General features: G+C 37.0%; 1 protein-coding gene across 1 annotated transcript in view; it reads right to left on the bottom strand.

Annotated features, from left to right (window-relative positions):
• cdkal1 (CDK5 regulatory subunit associated protein 1-like 1) overlaps positions 1-23,423 on the bottom strand; it is a 394,373-nt gene that overhangs the window by 48,414 nt on the left and 322,536 nt on the right. Inside the window, exons 11-12 of the mRNA XM_067449825.1 lie at positions 22,812-22,992; positions 11,306-11,368 (exon numbers count right to left, since the gene is read on the bottom strand). Of these exons, the coding sequence (XP_067305926.1) occupies positions 11,306-11,368; positions 22,812-22,992 (244 nt within the window). The remainder of the gene's footprint in view (positions 1-11,305; positions 11,369-22,811; positions 22,993-23,423) is intronic.

Below are 23,423 nucleotides of genomic sequence, written 5' to 3'. Positions count from 1 at the left end.
TGTGGCAAGAGGGGCGTGGTTCAGCGAGGTCTGCAGCGGGAGAGAGAGCCGCGGGACGAGCGGTAAGTGAGTGGGTTGGAAGCAGATTAATAACACCTGTCTCTCGTTCCAGTAATGAGCGCGGAGAGGGTACAAAACATCGGTGGAACCGGAGATCGAGGAGAGAGAGAGATCGGACGGTTGATGCGAAACCCCAGAGACTGAGTTGCCGGAAGCCGGAAGTGCCGACCCGGAAGTGATCAAGTGTCTATGAGAATTCACACAGCAGTGTGTTGTTGAAGTTATAATAAGTTTTTGACCATAAATAAAGAAGCATCAACCATCCAGCCGACCCCCGTGTCCTCTTCCTTCCTTCTACTATCGAACTTTGTTACACAGTGTTATTTACTTTGCCTGTCAGTGGTCAATGTTATGCCTGAATGGTGAATAACATGAGGACATGAAATGCTAGAGCCTTTATGTAAACATATCACATGTAATCAATGACACTGACACAGCAAATATCCATATAAGGATGTTAACCCAGGGTTTACGTACAGTGTGAAAGATCACTTTATGAATACCGAGGACTAACTTTTAACCCATGGGTAAATTAAGCAGTGTAAAACGTGGAACAAATTCAGTGTGAATCACCATCAACTTAAGGACATAAAGCAAAATGCCTATGTTCAGGGATTGGAACAACATCAGTGTGTCTAAATGGTGACAGAGAAAATGCACATGTTTAAGTTGAAGTCAATACAAGACTAATTCTAGGAATACTACAGACTCCTTAAGAAAATAGGTTTTGTATAAAACATGAACACAACTTGATTATTAAAGTCTTTGCAATCACTCATGTAAATATAATAGGTCATTAATTAATTGGACTAATTAATTACTAAATTAATTCACCACTCAACATTTCTGATTCGAAAGCACAGATTACTAATCCAATTAAAGAGTCTTAAAAACGACACCAGCTGTTCCTGTGTGGAGTTTAATTAAAATGCAAACCTCCACATGAGCACACGGCGAGACTGAATCAAGGTGCGTCTGCTGAATGGACAGGAGTGGCTTGGCATTCATGCTTTCTGATGGTTTTGTGCACATCAGCAGGTGTCCGAATCAAACAACAATATACAAATAATCAAGAGAGAGCTGCAAATCAAGTAGACTAGTTTAGTACCAACCTGCCTCTGAAATAATAACGCCAGACAAACAGAGCAGGTCAGATGTTCCACTTTTAACACCTTTAACACACACACACACACACACACACACACACACACACACACACACACACACACACACACACACACACACACACACACACACAGTAAGGGGACTCGCGGTGTATGTAGAAATGTATATATATTTAAAGGGGTCATAAATTGAGAAATCAATTTTCCCTTGAGCTTTTTTTATGAAGCGACTAGAGTTTCTGTGTGCAAAAAAACTAAATAACGACTTATATAGTGATGGGCCGATTTCAAAACAATGTTTCAAAAGGTTATGAATCAGCATATTGATGACTGAATCATGAATCAATACGCTGATTTATAACCGTTCGAAACATTGTTTTAAATTCACTAAAGACAGATTTAACTCTTTGCTTTTGATTGGACAACATTTGTAACTTTAATAAAAATGAATCTATGTTTAATTTATACAGTGAGTACTGTGCAGTTTTTTTACATTATATACATTTATTTAATTACTATTATTTCAAATGTCACATTTATTAAAATGGCTTTATGCGAAGATTGCTTCAAGTTTACTTAAATTAAAAGTTATATTTATATATAATATATATTATATATAAATATTAAATAAAAGCCTATTTAATGCTAAAAGCAATGGGTTTTAATTATACTTTAATGCTGAATTATTTCTCATTACATCCCTAGAAATTGAAAAACAAAAATATATATATTTAAAGGAAACATCAGTATTGGAATCTGTGATACTGAATTCATACAGTGCTTAGTAAAAAGGAGCCGTTCAACAAATATTTAAAATATACAGGCATGTAAAAAAAGAAAGGAAACCCTATTGTCTCCATGATTTTCAGTATCAGGACATAATAAAGCAACTGGTCTTAAAATTTGGAAAATAAAACCTCAGATAAACAACAAAACATGACATTAAACACCGTGTCATTGTTTATTTATCAAAAATAAAGATAAAATGGAAAAGCCATGTGTGACAAATCAAGGGCAACCTATGATTTAATTAGTTGTAAACTTCAGGTCCTGTGTCTGTAAAAAAAGAAAATCCCCAAATCATCACCCCTCCACCAGCATGCTTTAGTTTTAGTATGAGGAGTTTGTGCTTATATGCTCTTTTGATTATACCAAACATAGCGCTGTGCACTATGTCCAGACATCTCCATTTGTCTGTCCAAAGGACATTGTTCCACAAATCTGATTGAGCAAACTGTGGGCTGGAGTTCTTACTGTGTACAAGTTGAGACTCAAACTGCAGTGACACCAGACATCTGTGTGTGTGTCTGTGTGTTTCCCGGAGCTTATCTTCTCTTTATTGTGGTAAAGCACAAAGACGATGCCGACTGCTACTGCAGAAGGGCCCTAGACTTGCAGTGTGTCCCGGGCCGAGTGCAGCACCCGTCTGCATTGTACAGCTGCTCAATAGTCTTTTCACTGTGATTGATGGGCCTTGTTCACTGCCATCTGGCTGCATATAGATCACATAAATCACTGCCCCGAAATGCAGGGCTCCTGCGTTCATTATGCATCTGTACACAATATCAGCCTCTTTAGTGGGCATTCACTGAAGCCAGACTGATGCAAGCTGCATTAACAAACCCTGAACTCAAAGACACACACGCACACACGCACACGCACACGCACACGCACACGCACACGCACACGCACACGCACACGCACACGCACACACACACACACACACACACACACACACACACACACACACACACACACACACACACACAAACTTAACTGGGATCTAAATGGGATCATTGCATAGACTATGATTGCTAGCATACAGCTAGCTACAAATACTATAGACTAACCCTTACCCACACACTAACCCTATTTTTTATTTATTTAATACAGATTTATTTATATTGCAGCAGCTATAAGTGTAATTATAAGTGAACATAGCAATATTTTCTTAGTGATGTGCTTACACAAAAATTTTGATAGATTCACACTATGTAAAAATATCAGTATTTTATTTGCAATAAGTGTAAATATTTTTGTTCCTCAGTATTTTTTGTAAATTTAAAAACAGTATGCAATATCATCATATTGAGTGTAAATGTGCATTTAGTAAATAAATGGGACAATATCATTGGGACCCTACACCCCTATCCGATAAACACTTTATTATAAAATAGCCATTAGGTTTAAATCCTTTTAAATTTCAAGTTTTCTTCATATTTATTGAAAACAAATGTTTTTCCAATCTGATATACTTTGGGAAAAGGTAGAAGAACGGGTTCTGCAAAAGGCGGATTCGAACTCAGTTCAATTACGTCAAAAGTATCCGCAAACATGCCCTATCTCTCTACGCCACTGTGGCTGTAAAGTCAGAGGTGTTTTTTGTACTTTTGTCTGGCCTAACCTGACATTGGTGGGTGGAGATAGTGTAAATAGCCTCCACCAACAAGGCAGGCTGTTTGCATTTAGTGTAAATAGACACTCCGCATTTACTGCATATTTTATATTGTTACCCAGACTGCTTCACACACCCACCTCAAAACACAGTCTCACACACTCTCAGTGTCAGACGTGTCTGCACTTACTCTACACCTAACCGAGTGTTACGCATAGGAACAAAATAAATAAATACTGTAACTAGGAACAAATTTCAAGATGTGAAAATTTCAATTTTTTTGTATATATGCATCCGTTATGCAAGTATCTGACCCAAAGTGTTAATTTGAAACCTTCTGCTTTATATGTATACGCAGTTGAAGCAATAACAAAAATGAATGGATATCCTTGAAAATTAAACAGGATCCATGGTGATTCACGTTATTTATTCAAGTGGTTTGATGGGAGGTACAGATGCAGATGTTTCCGCTGACACCAGCTACTTGAACACAAAACAGAAAATAAATCCCAAAAAACACAAACACAAATTGTTGAAATTTAGTACAAGTGAGGTACATAAAGGAAGATGATATTAAAATTTCCAGCAACAAAATGGAGGGTCATTTCTATCTCCCCAGTATGCCTCCTCCTCCTGTGTATGCCTGTAATTATGCCTTTTTGAGTGGAGCAAGGTTAGTGTAATTACTTTATTCAGAGCACAGGATATTAGCATAGCTAAGAGAGCAATTTATTCAGCGTGGCAGGAGACACGTCTGTGCGTTATAGTGGAGATGATTTACCCAGCCGCTAACAAACGCTGAGATCCCAGCCTAAACCTTACATACAGTCATAATTGCTCCCTCTTTACATACATCCATCCATCAGTCCCTTCATTTGAGTTGCTGTGATTAGATCTACCAATCCGCCTAATGGACATGTTCAAGCCCACTGCTGAGCATTCTGGGATTGTCTTTATTTATTGTGTGTGAAAATGATTTCTAAACATTTTTGCACAAATAATGTAATCCTGCCTGAGGCTGCCTTTAATGAAGTGTGTTCTACAGCAAGTAAAGCAGTGAGACAACAGAATCAGTGAAATGAGACGTGCATTATGCACAAAGAAAAAAAAAAAAACTAAATTAATGTAAATATCACTAATCAGAACATTTGTGTCATCATCCTATAATGTGAGAGATCATGTGAGGTCATGCAAAAAGTTTGAAAATATTAATTGTGTGTATTTAGCATCAGCCATTTCCATGATCATCCATCATCCAATACAAATAAAACAGTGTAAAAAGTGTGTTATTAAAAGCTCAAAGTTAAAGAAACCTTTACTCATTTAACGATAAATAGATGTATTAAAGGGGTGATGAATTGAGAAATCAACATTACCTTGAGCTTTTTATATATAAATGGTCATGGTAATATAAAAATATCCTGTAATTTTCAGAGCTGAAAACTTCCTTGTTAATCAAAGCTTTTATAGACAGCAGGCCCAGAAAACGATCGTGTGCTTATACAGAATAATAAGCACCTCTAATTCACTGACTCATGGAGCTGTTCTGATCGATAGCCAGTAGCAATAAACATGACGAAGATAGCATCTTCGTTTTGTGGAAGAACACAGTCGCTGCATAAGCTTCCTTCAGATCCTAATATTAGGAATGTGTGATACTTCATTTATTTTGGAAGACATGTACGCAATGTTCACTTCATTTCACTGCAGAATTGTTTGTAAACGAGTCTCACGTCAACACTGGATTTGCAGACACAATGTTGTGCCTTCTATATTGGATCCGACAGGAATGGTGCAACAAACTTATGCGAGTAAAATGTTTTTTTTTATATATATATATATATATATATATATATATATATATATATATATATATATATATATATATATATATATATATATATATATATATATATATATATATATATATATATATATATATATATATATATATATATATGTAATAGTAGTCCTGGGGAATATGTGTTTTCCAGACGGGCTACCAAAACGTAAGTCTGTCAGCAGGCTGGTGAATGTCAAATAATGAAATAATATTTGTTTCTTGGGCGCGCATGTGTGTGTGGGTGTGTGTGTTCACGCTTCATAAGCGGTTCACACTTATATCCACCGCTTCATAAGCGGTTCACGCTTATATTCACAGATCGTGCAGGCCAAGTAATACAGAAATAATAGTCCAATCAGTTGTGGGAGGATAAGAAATGAATCATTGTGTTTGTTTGATAAAGACATTTACGAGCCCTGTGACCGAAAGAATCATTCCGGTTTCAAAACAATCCCTCCCTCATGTGAACTGAACTGACAGGGGAGCTGAAGTAAATATGCAAATCTTATCCAATCCTAGCCGTGGGCGTTTACTTCTAAGTCTCCAGTGTGGCATGCCCATCAAAACCCAACGTTCAGGAGAGAGCCTCAAAACCAGTGTAAAATAGCCTATTAGTTATTAGTTATGATATTTTTTTTATGTAAAAACCACACAAAACATTATTAGTTGACGTCAGACAACAGTAAAAAAAACTAAAAATAAATAAACAAGTTCATGACACCTTTAATGAATACATGTGTGTGTGTGTGGTTGACGGCAGTTGAACAGACAGAGGCTGAACGGGGACTTACAAACTCTGCAGAGCTACGCGCCCACATGCACACACATGCACAAACACAGGGTTTTTGTATTTTATGCAGACTCTTCATAGACAATGACTTTTATACAGTAAAAAAACGTCATATTCTATCCCATAAACCTAACCTGACCTTTAAACCAATCCAACAGAAAACATTCTGCAATTTGTACATCTTCAAAAAACAAAACAAAAAACAAAACATTTAGTGTGATTTATTTGCTGTTTTCCTCATGGGGATAGAATCTGTGGCGCCACAATGTAAAAAAATTGGGCCTATACCATAAGGGGCTCAAAACATGCTCAGAAACTATTGAAACTGCATACACGTTGGAATTGTCAACCATCAGGGCCGGAAAAACTTAACGTGGAGGGGGCGTAATGGGGAGCTGTGTTGCATTCCATTTTATGGTTGTATTTGAGGGGCTCTGTAGCGCACCCCCTTTCACCTACAGCAACCAAACGTCATACAGTTATAGATCTCATCTGGCCAAACAACTTTTGCTTTATGTTTTAAAAACACATGCTCTGAAATTTGATATACTTATCCAAGGGTGTTAACCCCCCCCCCCCCTTTTTTTTTTTTACCAGATTTGCTTCAGTCTTCATCAGAATAATGACTGCAGATAATACACTTGATAATGAAATGTAAAATGATTCTTGCAACCTGGTCTCACAGAATTACGTGGAATGAACATGGACAGATCAAGACGCATTTAATTCTTTGCATTTGTAAAAGTAAACAGGATTTTATAGGCTACTTTTATATTTTGGAGCAACTAACTCCCCCACTCATACCCTAAACCTACCCACTTCTCAACCATATAAAACAAATAAATAATGGTCACAGGTATTTACTGCAAAAACTGACAAAACAGTATAAACAGTATATTAACTTGGGTTGCATTCCTAGTCTTCTGAAGTCATATGATATCTTTATGTGAAGAAAAGACTTAATATTTTATTTGCTGAAATGACGATCCAATTGCCGCTCCGTGAACATACACCCGACTCTTTACGACACAAGAAAGCCAATGGTATTTTACAATCAAAGCTGACGTAATGAAGCAATTGGACATATGGAGACATACAACAGCCAATGCTGTCAAAGCTGACCTAACATTTCTTCCGGATGCAATTTTTGAAATGTGTTTATGATCTTCGGCAGATAGACTTAACATTGCTGATCGCTTTAGGGGAATTTCTTCACACAAATCAATCGTTTGGCCTTGGAATATTTGTACTTTTTTTAATAAATTGTGGCGGTAGTCGTATTTGCCCAATTTTTATAATACACAAGTGGTTAGTTTTAGGGAAGGGATTGGGTTATGTGTTTAAAACTTGTCTGTAAATAAAAAAGAAAATAAATCCAAATAAAATTATTCTAGCTGGAGGAAATTTCGGCGATTCTGTGACACTGTGAGACCAGGTTGGATTCTTCATATCTTGAACACTGTTGTTATGGCAACGCGTAACTGTTGTTATTTATTGCGTTTGAACTTGTTTTGAGGATGACACTCTTGGCATTGCTCGAAGATGTTGCTGCGCATGCTCTCAGACAAGAACACATTTTTAATGCGTCATGTTTGCTCAGAGTGCCGAAAAAAGGGTGTGTACAGAAAGTCCTCATGTGGCCATTGTTTGGGTGTGTTTGATGTAAATTGCTTACCTCGGGTATCCAGTTGCTCATTTAAAATACTCCTAAATTCATTATCATTAAAACAAGGTTTTGTGGGAAGTTTCAGAATTTGTGTATATCTAGGAATAGTATATGCAATTACTAGTTAATGAGACCCAACGCTTTCAGTTGAATGTGTGTCCATTAAGACACAGCAGCAGCTAAAGAACAAAAGTGTCTGTTCTGTGAAAAGGTCCAAACCCTAGAGAGAAAAACTGACAATTATATCCTGCCAAGGACAGAGGGGGACACTGGGAAACTTCAGAGAGCCAAGCGCTCAGATAAACACATGACTCAATCCCTGCCACCACCATGGCACCTATAGAGTTCACAGATAATTTACTCACTAATGATCTGAATTCAAGACGGATAACTTTAATAATAACAGCTAGAAGTTACAAGTTAAAAATGTGCTTGTTAATATATCCTTATGTTTTTTTTGTTTTTGTTATTGCTAAAAAAGTAATGTTTTCACCCAAAAATTGTAACCCTAATGTTGCTCCAAACCTGTACGAGGTTCTTCTGTTAAACAGAATAAAACGTTATTTTTTTTATTTTATTTTTTTATGTTGCTAACCAGACAGTTGACGGTAGCCATTGACTTCCATAGTATTTTTTGTCCTTCTATGGAAGCCAGTGTTTTACATAACCAACATCTGTGGATTTTACGGAAGACTTTAGCATGAAGAGATTGCAGTGATGTTAAAATGCTCTGCGGCAGGATTGCTTTAGGATTGCTGCCTGTGTAATTACTGTGCTAACGGCTGACCACAGGGAGCTAGGGGTGGGGTTACTTATGCAAATTATCTGATTTGAAGCAACTTGTCTTTCTTGTATGCAAATTTCAATCAAAAGCAACATGGGCCTCATGAGAACACAGACTTTAGCAAAGGAACAATGGCGCATTACACACATGCAGATGTGATCAGGACCCCAACATGATGAGGATATGTTTATATCTGATCTACACTTACATACAGGCACACGGGCAAATGTCAGGCAGGAGTGCAGATTCAGATCACCAATCATTCAAATATTTCTATTCAATTATTGTTTACTCGACATGTAATCCTAAACAAACCCGTATCCAGCGCGATGACTCGGTTCTTTCAAATATTCATATTTTTGAGTAAGCGACACGTCATCCTCAACAAACCTGTCTCTTGCGTGATACCTCAAATTTTTAAATATTCTGATCTAATATGATTTATGACCTGTAAGGTTGCCAGATTAATAATCACTGTTTGTTAACAGGCCAGAGGAGAACTGGGACCCCGACTGAGCCTGGTTTCTCCCAAGGTTTATTTTTCTCCATTATGCCCTGATGGGAGTTTTGATTCTTTGCCAGGGTCGCCTTTGGCTTGCTCAGTTGGGGACACTACAATTTAGATCTGTTTTCAACTAAATATCCAAACAAAATGCATTACTAAATTAAGTGTATCAACTATATTACTGATCTGCCCACATTGTCGCTATATGACAAATTGAATTGAGATAATAACATCACCGTTTTCTCCAGAACGTCTGTACAGCCGAATCAAATTTTGTTGTAATATTGTCCTGTTTAACACTGTGAAACTGCTTTGAAACAATCGTCATTGCAAAAGCGCTATATAAATAAAGTTGACTTGACTTGACTTTCAGTTTCCAAATAAGAGCCTGGGCCAGAAAACACAAACTCAGTAACCCTAGAAGGGTGATGCTGCATGAAGATGTCTGTCTGGGTAATTTACATCAGCAAAATTGTATTCTTAAACTTTCTGTGAACACTTAATATGACTCCAGTCTTTATTTAGAAGGTAAAAACTGACTATGGCCCCGATCAGACAAGGTTTAAAGTTTCAGGTTTAAAATGTAAGGGGCACCACACCATTTTTTTTATTTGGTTGAGGTTTTTGTATGTAGAAAAGAGCAGTGCTCTATGTTTTTTTTTAATGCTGCTAGGCAACCCCTGAATCAGCTTTCATGTCAGGCTAATCAGGGTAACGGAAGGTTGATCTGGTTTCAACTTGATTCTATGCAAAACCTGGTTAATTTGTGTTCATCTTACACCATCAAAAATGGGCATGGTGCATGATAGAAAACAGAACCCAGGTAAATATATTGTGTTTTTTATTTAATTGGTGCTATTATGCACAGCTGAGTAAAGGACACTTGGGTTTACTATATGTGCGTCGCATGAAGATGGCTTTCTGCAGTTTTTAAAAAGACTCAAAAGGAGAAAGTGGATTACCATTAATTTACCACCCTGATTGATTTTATTAAACTAAATAGATTGTCATCAACTAAAACACATATATGCAGGTTACTTTTCTTCCTAACCCACACTCGAGTCAGTGTTGCTCTCACATTCATGCGAACCATGGCCTAGTTCGAGTGCAACCGTACTCAGACCACCTCCTCCAGGTAGTCTCAGGTTCAGTCACCCGGTGAGCAGAGGTCAGCAAGACAGCTTTCACATTACCAATTTTTAATGCCAATTGTGCCCTGTTTTGAAATAAACTGCCAATGTGAAAGCACCCTAAAGCATCATTAGATAATGCCATCATGGCAAAGATCACATTTACATCAGAAGAGCAAATCTCTACTCAGCTGTTGAGCGTTTATCGCCGCCATGTGTGTTAAAGATGGACACCACTGACATTGAGGGATTCTCTTACTCGTCTCTTCTATAAAACCAAAGTAAAAGTTCATCCTGTCTTATTGTACAGACAATATATTCCTTTTTTGAGCATGTCACTAAATGGCATGTATGTATCTAAACTTGAGTGTTGTGTGAAGCAGGTTGATTTATATATATATATATATATATATATATATATATATATATATATATAAAAAAAACAAAAAAAACAATCATTGTCGCCCATGAAGCATATTATATTGGTAGCTGACAACATGTTTATTTCATTGCTAGCTGCTTAATGTATTACCTCCATACATAAAACAGATTAACATCCACTGAAGCAGAAAGCTGGCAATCTCAATGAAATGTATAGAATCTAAAAGCATGAAAATATTAAAAACAACTGTCTTAGCAGTGCTGTTATTAATATTAAAAACATCTCTCTTAGCAATGCTCTTTTGCTAATTAAGAGCTTCTCTGACCCTTTTCTCAGGCAGTTGAAATGCACTAACCATTGTAGCTCTGATTAGTTATAGTAATGCAGCATCAAAAATGTGACGACTATTCAGAGCCACTAACTAGACTAATGCTGGATTTTGTCTTTTTGTAATAGAGTGTTCTGCTGAAACTTTAATGATGTCATTAAAACAGCGCTTGAGGAAACATAGCTTCCCGTTCCTGTTCAACATCATACCATGTGCAACATATCGTGTGCACATTAAAAAACAATTAATAACAACAATTATATATTTTAATACATCTTAAAAAAACACTTTCTCTTACCTTGTGGTCATAAGGGTTGTATGAGTGGAAGAGAGCAGAAAGATCTTTGGTTCTTTGTTTTTTCTGTGAAAGTGAAAAAACAACAACACATCTTGATTAAAGAAAGAAACTTATAAAGAGAGTCAAAAAAATAATCTGAAGGCCAACTGAAATGGCATGAAGACATCTGACAGTGGAATGAAGAAAGCAGACACTTAAAGGGAAGAAAATGAGGATATATGCACTCAAGACCTCTGTTTCTGTAGTGCCTATAAAAGCCTACACGTCCTTAATTTGTAATGAAAGGCAAACGCTGAGCATTGAGATCTATGATGGCTTTTAATGCAGTCACAAGTTAAAGAAAGGCTAATTATGAGCTATTATGCAGCGTCTAGTTGAAGATAAGTCATGTTTTATAGCCAGTGGGGACGTGAAGAGAATTTATCTACAATATAGACATCAAATATATGATTCATGATTTCATTCACAGAATTGAAGAACATGGTCTACAATGATGAGCAATTAAAAAAATAAATGTCACCATTAAGACTACAGTAGACAGAAGACAGTTCAACGAAATTTAGACTATTTCTTAAATGTTGATCATTGAATTTAGGTTAGTTTTATTTTAATAAAAAAATTGCAGTCACTATAGCTACACTAGAGATTATTGCTATGGAGTATAGAATGTCACATTTAAATTATTTCATGTCAACTACGCATTTACTGTAGCCACTTGTTTTTTTCACATTCGATTTTGACATGATTCATGTAAAACCAAATATCACAACATTACAACTCAAACTGGCAATTAATTACACTAAATCTAAATTTAACCACTTTTTTCTGTTTTTTGTAATGTCTGTTTAAGCAGGTGCTGCTTAAAAAAAATAAAAAAAATAATAATAATAATAGGTATTTATTTGGAATGGCAAAAAAAAAAAAAAAAAAAAAAAAAAAAAATTCCAAGATTTTCAGTGAGGCATGATTACATTGGAAATATATCTGTCTTACAATCTTGTGATAGATAGTCATTAAATACTTTTGGAATGACTACTTTATTGAAATCCTCTTCCAAAATCAGTAGCATCCTATATAATGGATCAGTGATGATTAATTTTAAAAGAGCTCAGACCACCTAAACAACTCAAATGATGTCCCACGATCATATGGAGAACTGGCCTGTCGACTCACAAGAGTGAATTCACACCTGCCTAATGATGTCTGTCGCCCCCCCCCCCCCTCTCATTGACATCAGCTAATCAGACCAGAGCCTTCTCAACACAGAGCATGCACAACCTTAACCCTGACCCAGCCAATGAGATCTAAGAAGGATATGATTTATAACACCTGATTCATAGCACTCCACAAAGAGCCATGAGGAGAGGAAAATAAATTACCAGCAAGTTAAGATTTTCCCATGCATTCACAATCAAAAAATACAAATTAAATAAATAAATAGCTGTTTTATCATTAACTTATTTAATGGCAGAGCAGGTGATTGTTAAGTTGTCTAAATGTATTTACAGTCAGGGCTGTATGTTAACTTTTTTTTGCACATAGCACTGGTGCTACAGAGACTCAAAGTTTTGTAGCACAGGCCAAACAATTGTAGGACATGTATAAAATGTCAGTTACAATGTCTGAAAAATGAAAAAAATAAACAAATAAAAAAAAAAAAAAAAAAAAAAAAAAATATATATATATATATATATATATATATATATATATATATATATATACAATATAAAACAGAGTATTTAAGAATAAATATAATATGAACAATTATTATATTTTACATAAAACTATGCATCATTAGAAAGATCTAAGGTTTTATTATAAAATATGAAATTATGATTAAAATAAATATCATTTTTTGCATTATATTATATAATCTACATTTTTGAAATCGTATGCATCCACTGAGAAAGAGACAAAAAAAACACAAAAAAAGGAAAAAAAAGTTCTCTACACCACGGATCTATCACTGTGCAGCATATTATTATATAATAGAGGTGTAATGATAAACCAATGCCGAGGTTTGGTTCATATCCGTTTTGGAGCCCCGGTTCGGTTTGGTTCAGTTTGGTTCGCTGTGGAAGCAGGTTTCATGGCAGGGCACCAGCAATAACAACACTAGATTCACTTTTAACTTAACAACAATAATTTAACTTATGAAATTGATTGTTATTAACGTCATACATTGGCTTCACATTTTCTTTAGAGCAGTTCGCGAGTAAACTAACGTTAAATAATTCCTCCATTGTAGAGTAGTCAGAAGTAATCTACTCATTTTGCCATTTACCATAATGTGTAAAGGTCTTATGAACTGTTTTTTTTTTATACTGTTGTTGGAAGTTATGACGTTTGGGTTGTTTTTACATTCAAAAACATCATAATGAATAAGTAATAGGCTATTTTCTACCCTGGTTTTAAGGCTCTCTCCTGCAAAACGCGGTTTTTATAGGCGTCACAGTGTAGACTTGGGAGTAAACAGCCACGGCTAGGATATTTAGGATATTTAATGAGCCTCGGCATCCCCACGAGCACACGTGAGGGATTGTTTTAAAGTGGGTGGGGAAACGTCAACCGGAATAATTTGTCTCACAGATTTGTAAACACTTCTCATTACAAGTTTGGAAACATGTTTGGCATGTTTTGGGCAGTGTTGGTCTGGTTTCACATTTCATTGTACTGAACCCTGGGATATTTGCATTTATCAAGAATTTGAATTTGAATGCAGAATTTGGTTGCTAGGCAACGTGGGGGAGAGGACGCTGGCGTTGTATGTTCGCCGCTTCTCCACCCACAAATCATGTTAACTGTACTATTAGATTTAGATTTTATTTTATTATGTTTGTGACTAGTCTAACAGTCAGAGCTACAATTGGGGCTTGTTGATGATTGCTGGCAGCCACTGAGATTCACGTTTCGTCGTTTCCACTGCTTCTCTGATGTTTTTGCTTACATTGCTGCGGTTGGTTCTGGTTTGAAGGACATTTCATGTTGCTCGCTGCGGCTACTCTTTCTTCTGGGTGTGGGCTGCTCACTGGTGGTCTCCCTCGGGCTTGAACTGCATGGGGGCGTGATGTTGGGATGTTCCGCTTCTCAACTGCTGAGTCTCGGCTGCACCACTGTTCCGTCTTGCATTGCGGCCGTGAAACAGCTTGGACTTCTGCAACGACCCCGGTGTGTCCACAGAAGTGCTGAAGAGGTAAACTTCTGGTAAACACAGAAGAGGTAAACTTTGTTTGCCTCCTGCATGGTGTAGCGATCCCTCCATCTGGTCTTCATCTGTCATGCCTCGACGACGTCAACAGGACACTGCTGAACTGGGAATATGTGGCAATAGACCCTCTAGTACTGGGAAAAATTAAATACATGGAGTGGACCACAGTGTACAGGAGCTTACAGAGACGTCCACCATCAGCTCTGTTTTCGGTTCACCATCAGCTCTGTTTCTGTTCAGTTTTCTGTGTCGGTTGATTGTTTGTAGTATTCTATATTTAGGGGTTCAAGCACGAAGTGCTTGAAAACCTATTGTATTTGTAGCGGTTTATTATTCTGCCGTAAAACGCATCGTGCAGACCAAACCGAAAGGGCTAGAGACTTGAAACTTGGCCAATATGTAGTACAAAAATCGAGGAGAGGTTATCAAATTATGAGCCAGATTGGCCTATAGGTGGCGCTATAACGACCAATTGCGCGAAACTGCTCATAACTCCTAGACCGCTGGCCGCAGCCTCAAGTGCCTTATATCGTTGAAATCCTTGGCTCGAGACGCACCAGACATTCTGCACCATGCCTCTGATTGCCTCGCCTTTCAGGCGCCAATTTTGAGATATTTAGTTTTTTAACTAATTAATTTTAACCTATATTTGCAAACTACTCCCAGGTTTTTTTCCCTGATCGGAGCCAAACCACTGCAGAAATGTTCTTTGGAGAGAGACTATTAATAAATACAAAAGAAATTTGAAATTTCGATGAATAGTCGCTAAGGGGAACCAAAATTTTCAATGTCTCCGGGGCCACTTTTACTAAAATGACTATAACTTATGAACGGAATTAGATATTTTCTTAATTAGCTTAAATTTAGGTCACGATAAAAAAATCGCGACAATTGACCGCTTGATGGCGATATAATGTGAAAAAAACATGAAAATGGCTATAACCACGCGATCGCTAGTCCGATTGACCTGAAAATTGGTATGCCGTGTCTTGGCCCAAGGTACTATATATGTCTATGAGCCAATGAAGTTTGAGCACCTATTAGACAAGGTTAAGAATTTTGAGGTCTGTAAGAATTTTGAAAGAAATCGGCCACTAGTTGGCGCTAACGAGTTTTATGGCTCTGTAATCACGTGGTGTTAAACACATCTGCAAAATATGCATATCATTACTTAAATTTTTTTTAAGTAATAGATACTTAAAATAAAAAATAAAAAAGAGACAATTTTCTGCCTTTACAAACATTCTCTCGCGCACCCCCGGTGGTCATTCTGCGCACCCCTAGTTCGGGAACTGCTGCTCTAGATCAATAATTATCGAAAATTATGAAATTTTGCATTTGAATGGCTATACCAGGGCCATTTAAAAAAGAGGCGTGACAATAAACACTCAAAAGCCTATAAATCCTAAGGGAAAACTCAAAACTTCACAAATATTGTTCAGCATATTTGGCATAATATGCTGATGAAGCATGCAAAGTTTTAGGGAGATCCGACTATAGTTGACGCTCTAACTTTTAAAAGCTTTACAAACCATGCATTTCCTATGGTAAATTGCCTATATTGGGTGTAAATTGACTTTTCCATCTATTATTTCAGTGTTTAAATCTTGCTAAATAAAACTTAATGTCTTTAATGCCTCTGTGCTTAAAAGGCCTTAAAGGCTTGAACCCCGCTTGAAAGCTGCTTGCAGCTTTAATTTTACTTGTTATTCATTTTTTTGTTATTTTTTCCCTTTTTTGTGCTTTGAGATTCTTCGGAATGAAAAGTGCGTTATAAATAATCTCATAAAAAATATATATATTAATAACGTGCAAAAATGGTGGTGGTAGTTATATTGTGTTTTTTTTAAAATATAATTTGGTGCCATTACGTGCTCAGATTAGTAAGGGGAAAAACCTGTGCATGTATAATGGTGAGTTATGTCCGACATTTAACAGAGTTCTGTTATGTTGATTTTTAAGATAACCATTATGCTAAAGAGTAGAACTTGTGGTTAGGCTGTGGGTGGCTACGTTTTAAGAAACTGTTGTATGTTGCTCTTAATGAACCATAGTTGTGTTAACCCCAGTGACAAGTAGTTTCTTTCTTGTTCACTATTTGCAGATTGAAATATGTTCCGGGAACAGTCACAGAATACATCAAATGAAATTGGTGTGATCTCACTAAATTAACATTCATTTTATTTGTCTGTACAATTAACCTAAATTCAACTGTGTGAAAATGTTAGAGAGAGAGAGAGAGAGAGAGAGAGAGAGAGAGAGAGAGAGAGAGAGAGAGAGAGAGAGAGAGAGAGAGAGAGAGAGAGAGAGAGAGAGAGAGAGAGAGAGAGAGAGAGAGAGAGAGAGAGGTTAGCGAAATCTGGAGATAACCCAGATGGAGGCCCCTCAGAGAATATACTCGCTCCTCAAATCACACATCTTCATTGGAGAGAAAAATAGTAACTCAAATTTGATCAAAAAAGATGAACCCCAGAGTGACCTCGAGAGACTCAATATTTCAGCTTATTAGGGCTACAGTCCTGAGATTACACCAGCCTCAAAGCAGCAAGCCGAGGTGAAAAAATCATCTCGATAAGCCAAAGAACCACTTTTTCCCTTTATTTGAAGTCATAGCTCAGCCTCACAGATGACGGACAATGGCCAGTGTGGCAAAGGTCACTGTAGGGTTTTTGATGGGTTTATATTTGACTCAAGCAGGCCTAAATGAGACAATCTTATCTTTTGGTGGTGTACTGGGGGGAATTGATACATTTCCATACAATCCTTCTCCGCTATGGCCTTGCACAGAACATTGGCTTCACAGAGCAGTTGGAAAGTTTCAGTCAGAAGTGACTGAAGTTATAAAAAAAGAACATCATAACAGTTCACTGGACTGTGACAAGAATATGAGATCTGCAGTCTAAATCATTTTCATTAGACAATATCATGTGCATGCGTCTATAAATATTCAACAGCATGAAGACGAGCCGCTTTACCACCGGTAACAGATCAGTGGCCGTGCATGTCATTCTTTGCATGAAGTGTGAAAACTCAGATGGAGATATTATAGAAGCATATTGCTATTCATAAATTCAAAATGAATGTACATTTGTCACCTTGACCACAAAGATGGCACCTCATATACTGTCCACCTGATTGATTCACTGCTCACATAAAAATCAAACACATCACAGCAGTTGACAAAACGGAGACATCCACTCATCCCAGGACAAGCATTTAGTATACTGCTCTTGGTTCATACAGTATTGTAATTTTTTCTGTGTCTGTAAGATGTTTTAATGAAAGCAGTCTCTTCTGGCAACACCACAGTAAAAACTAGGGCTGCAACAAACTATTATTGTGATAATCGATTAATCTACCGATTATTAGAACGATTAAATCGAATCATCAATTATTGCCATCTTCGTTGACGACTAATCAGTAAGTTTTGAACAATTATTCAATTAGTTAAAACATTGAGGTATACATAGTCTAACTATAATATAAAAAAGAAAATCACTTTAGCTTTTTGAAATGGTTGTTTTAATGAACTTTGAACCAACCAAACAGTTCATTCTCTTTAAGTTCTCAGATTTCTGTCCAACTCTAATCACACACAAATGCTTTCTACGCATTGTTTAAATATTCTGTTCTCTTCCAGCTGAAAAATAAAAAATCACCTGCAATTCCGCTGATGAAAAAAGGGATCAATAATAGGTGCTGCTTAAATGGGACATTTACTTCAGGACACAAAGAATGGCAAAATATTAATCTGCAAACAATTATTACAAGTATACAAATTACAATCTTTTTTACATGACAATTGAGCTGACAGATTCTCATTGACTTTTTAATTAACAGTATGAAACAGTACCTGACATGAATGATCCAATGTCATTTTGTAAGTCGTCGTGCATATGGAACAAAATTCAGGCAAGTGAAAAGACTATAATAACTAATAGTGTTACAATAAGGACTCCTAAGCTCAATCAAGCTTTAATCTATCCTAATTAAATCACATTACTGTAATTATTATTTATACTTTAATCATTATTATTAATATTATTACTATTATTAGTAGTATTGCCTTCTCCAATAGAAAGATTTTCCGCTAATCAGTTATCTTCAGCTCAAGAACTCTCCTCTCACGGCTCTTCTTGAACTGGGAGGTTTCTTTAGTGCAGAAATATGCACGTCGTGCTCCGATTTTTTATTGTCGACGTTGTCGACTAATCGTTTAAGCCCTGGTAAAAACAGCAATGCTGTAAAGAATTATTAAAATTGAATGTGAATATAGTTTAAAATGTAAATTATTCTTCTAATGCAAAGCTCAATTTTCCACATCATTATTCCAGTGTTTAGGGCATGTGATCAATTAACTCAATTATCAACGCTGAAAACAGTTGTTCATATTTTTGAGGAAATTGTGATCGTTCAAAAGAATCTTTTCTGACATTATACATACGTTTACTGTCAGTTCTGATTAATTTATTGCATCCAACCTAAGCACATTTTTCAAAAACTTTTTGAACTGTAGTTGTAAACAATATAGGCAGTTCTCAGTGTGTGCAGTGAACAGTACATTTATATTTCATTGAGAATATATCATTAGTTACAAGGTGAGAAACAGGTTCTGAGTAATACACTTGTGGTGTTCAATTCAGTGAACAAAGCCGGAATTCTTTTCTCTACAAAAAGTGCAGTGATGCCACTGCCTTTGCACCATCAGGCCTTCCATTCATAGTCAGTCTTATAAACTTCACAAGACCTCAGGATCTGCTGCTTCACCCACACCAGTCCGTCTGAGCAGCCAGAAACTACTTAAAACAGAGTCTGAGATGACATACAGGGAAGATGAGCAATATGTTACTCTAGAGGGGATTTTTCTTCACAATGACAGAAAAATGCCTAAATGATTTTGAAATAAGAAGTCTGTTTTGGCCCAAGTGTGAGCATCCCCAGCTCAGTTGTTGTTCTGTTCAAGTTTTCCCCATGAAGCTGACACTGGTCGCTCCAGTTCTTGCCCATCTGTCTTTGTTTTAAGATGAATTTGTTTTCACATGTGCTTGGTATTCCTTACTGATCCCTACGCAGGAATGCTCTGAAAAACTGGCAGAAGCTTTGAATCCAAATCCCCTTAACTTTGACTCTAGAATGCCGTCTTAATTTCCCCTGGTTACGGATGAGCCGCCAAGGCAGACGAGCTGTCAAGGTAAACACCTGTCCAGCTAGTAAAAGCAACATTCCAAGAGATCATTCCAATTTATCTCCACTAACCCTTCCCTCATGAGGGAGTAATTATGCTGTTCTGGAGGCTCCCGGTTTTTCCAGCTCTGCCTGCATGCCAGATCTGTGCGGCCTGACCGACCGTTCGATGCAGATAACACGAAGCAATCTATTACATTGCCCAAGCCATTCATCACGCTGTGGCGGCTGGACCTCAGCTATGAGATAAACGTGCTGAGAAACCAAAGCACCCATCCATCCTGTGGCCCATGGCAAACTCTAGCCAGACCGTTCGGTCCCAGGCAGACATCTGGAAGTGTTATTAATGCGTCGTCCTGCCAGAGATTACTATCTCTGATGGGTCTAGTAGAGAGACGCTCCTATGCACATGTAGCAGGTGCACCAGGTGGGTCCGGGAGATCCCGCAAGACCCTCCACCGAACCAAACCTCCATGCTCTCACAGCTACAGCAGCCATGACCCTGCTGTCATGATGAAATCTTTCCTTCCATACAAGAGCAAGGAAGAGCAGGAATAACTCCGCTACCGGAAAACAAATTCCATCCTTATCAAACATGCTATCAGAACAACTGTTCTGACCCACAACATGAGTTATGAGTCCTATGCATAAGTAGAGATCTACAATCTATCACAATCTTTAAAGGTGTCCTAGAATGAACAATCGAATTAACCTTGCCATAGTGAAATAATAAGAGTTCAGTAAATGGACATCGCATACTGTGAGTCTCAAACACCATTGCCTCCTACTTCTTATGTAAGTCTCATGCATGAAAAACACCATGGAAAAATAAGTGATTTTCAACATAACGCCAAATGTGACGCAATCGCTGGGGATCATTATTATATGCTGCCCCAACATTTGCATATGTCCGAACATGTTCATTGTCAGGTAGAACTGACGGAGCCGAATCATCGGAACTGCAGGTAAACAAGCGACACTCGAGGATAGTGAAAACGGCTGCTCTCATGGACACAAATGTCATGTTCCAGGCTCTGCCGGAGACGTGAGGACTATACATACCCTTCCCACAGACAAAAAAATGTCAACAGTCATAGTTGAGGTTTATTATAATCGGGTACCACAACAATTTAATTCAAAATTGTTCGTTTGCTCAGCCCATTTCAAGCAAGCTTTGCTCAGCATCTTAAAATGAAGAAAGGGGCAACTATATTCCTGCAAGCAGTAAGTAGTGATTTATCCACATATTGACTGTTTAAACAATTTCTGATTAAATTGAAAGTTTCTTAGAGAGACAGCATTGTCTAGATAACGCAAGATGCTAGTACAATAACAATAGGAAACTCCAAGTACCATGTATAACCAAAACACCGGATAGTATACTGGTTTTGGTTTTGTCAGGGGGGAAAGAAGAGCGTTCGTGCTTGCGGTTGCCAGATTTCAGTAATTTAAATCCCCTAATCAGAGCTTTTCCGTGAAAAGAACATGTATACTGTCCGGTGTTTTACCCAAACATGTACAATTTGGCAAACATATGCATGCAAGCTCTCTAGGCGCATGTGGATGATCTGAAAACACCAATAAACAAGTAAGCCGCATTTTAGCTATCTCCATTTGAGAAGTTCTGCTTTAAGTGTCATTCAGTCGGTCTGTGTTCTGTCAGGACAGTCAGGACTAATGAGCCATCTCACTGAACAACTGAACTGCTGTGTGCTGCTAAAATAAGCCAATCAGAGCAGAGCTCAACATTAATATTCATGACTCTTCCAAATAAGGCAAAAACAGAGCATTACATCCTAGGGACAATTTATAGGGTTGTAAATGGACCTATAATACTTTATCTGGACAATTTTTGCCCTTAAATAAGCTACATAACCCTCTATGTAGATATCAGAGAATAATTTAACATTGTTTCAACTCATTTTAAGGCACCTTTAATATCAGAAAGATAAATCTGACACAGATGATGTCAGATTGGGCCACTGCTGCAAAAATGATCTCCATTACCTCTGAGAAAATCAACAGTGCAAAAACAACAAAAAAAAGAACTGAATGGATTCTCATTAAAGGGCAATCCCGTCTTCATTAGTGCTAATCACTATTAAGATCCTCGGATCACTGTTTTATCTTACTGAAGGTTCCTGTAACTTGTGGGATGGATCGATCTGTGCTGAAGGGGCAGAGTGCGATCACCTCAGAGGGAGAGGCAACAAAAGGAATGAAATATGAAGAAGCTTTTATAAAAGAAACATGCATGACGCTAGATGAAAGATGATCTCATGGTGAGAGCAGAAACACTGACTGTGATAGTTACACATCAGCAAGTCAAACAAAAGGAGAGTGAAAACACTCGAGTTGTCCCCTGGAACGAGTCCAGGGGACAACAATGTTTACAGGAGCACACATTAACTCTGATAATATGCTGATGATAATGACAGACACACAGACAGTCAGGCTGATGCACAAAAAGCAATAGACGAGTTTTTTTAGTTCATTACATCTGAAAGGTTTTGCTGCACAAAATCGATGAAGGCAAATAAACTGTTCACATTTGGATAGAAAAACCTTCAGGAATCCCTATGTGTGAAGCCACTCTTCCTCTAATAGTTTGAGCTTCATTAGTCAGTTTAATTGTTTCAGTCTAATTCAGGTCTAATCATTGAGAAACTCCATAAGGCCACCACATCTGGGAGACATCTTCCAACAGCTGCATTACATAATGAAGAGTAATCGACAGGAAGATTTACATTTACCTGTTGTCTGGAAGCATTTGTTATCAATTAAGTGTGATTGACTATAGGTCCTGGTACTATAACTGTGTTTTGCATATCAAATTTGATTTATAATCTCATAAGATTAGGAGCACTCGTGATCAATTTTGTACATTTATTGATTTACCTAATTTACTGAAAACATTTTATTTATAAGTACAACTTTTAAATAGACAAAACATTATAATCATGAGTTCAAAGTTCATGTGAGACTATGAGTATGTATTTATTTTTTACTTTATTTTATTTGTGCAGATCTGTTCTCTTCAAGATCTGTTATCTTACTTTTGCTTTCATAATAAACACAATTGAGCATGATTATTTACACTTGTTAACATCTCACCATGTGTGCTGGAATCTGTTCCATCTTGGCCGCTGGAGTTCCAGGTCGGGGGTAGAACTGGTTGATAAAGAGGCTGGGAAAGCGGTACAGCCTCACGAGTTCCATTGTCTGCTCAAAGTCCTCATCCGTCTCACCTGGGAAGCCACAGATGATGTCTGTTGCAATAGTGATGCCTGGAACCCTACAAGAGACAGACACAACACATTTATTTATCATTTAACACCATATCAGCATAAAATGCTATATTTATGGGAAGCTCGGAAGTAATACAATTTTAAATAATCATAATATTTTATTTAATGGTATACAATCATTTAACAATATTTATACAACATTAATACAAATAAAAAAATATAATAAATGGTTGCACTTTATTTTAAAGGTGACAGTTACATTTTACTTACTCAAATAAGTAATATAAATGTACATTTACAGTTAGGGTTAGGGTTTGGTTTAGGATTAGTTACTTAAAATGACACATATTTACAGTAATTCCCATGTCTAAGTACATGTAGTAATGTGTAAGCCATTTTACCTTAAATTAAAGTGTAAATTATAATAACTTTTGTGAAAAAGTCCAATCATGTGATTTTATATAATTTGAAAATTAAG

This window comes from Pseudorasbora parva, chromosome 7, assembly GCF_024679245.1.
Source record: "Pseudorasbora parva isolate DD20220531a chromosome 7, ASM2467924v1, whole genome shotgun sequence".
NCBI lineage: Eukaryota > Metazoa > Chordata > Actinopteri > Cypriniformes > Gobionidae > Pseudorasbora > Pseudorasbora parva.
This window is presented reverse-complemented; position numbering and strand designations above follow the sequence as displayed.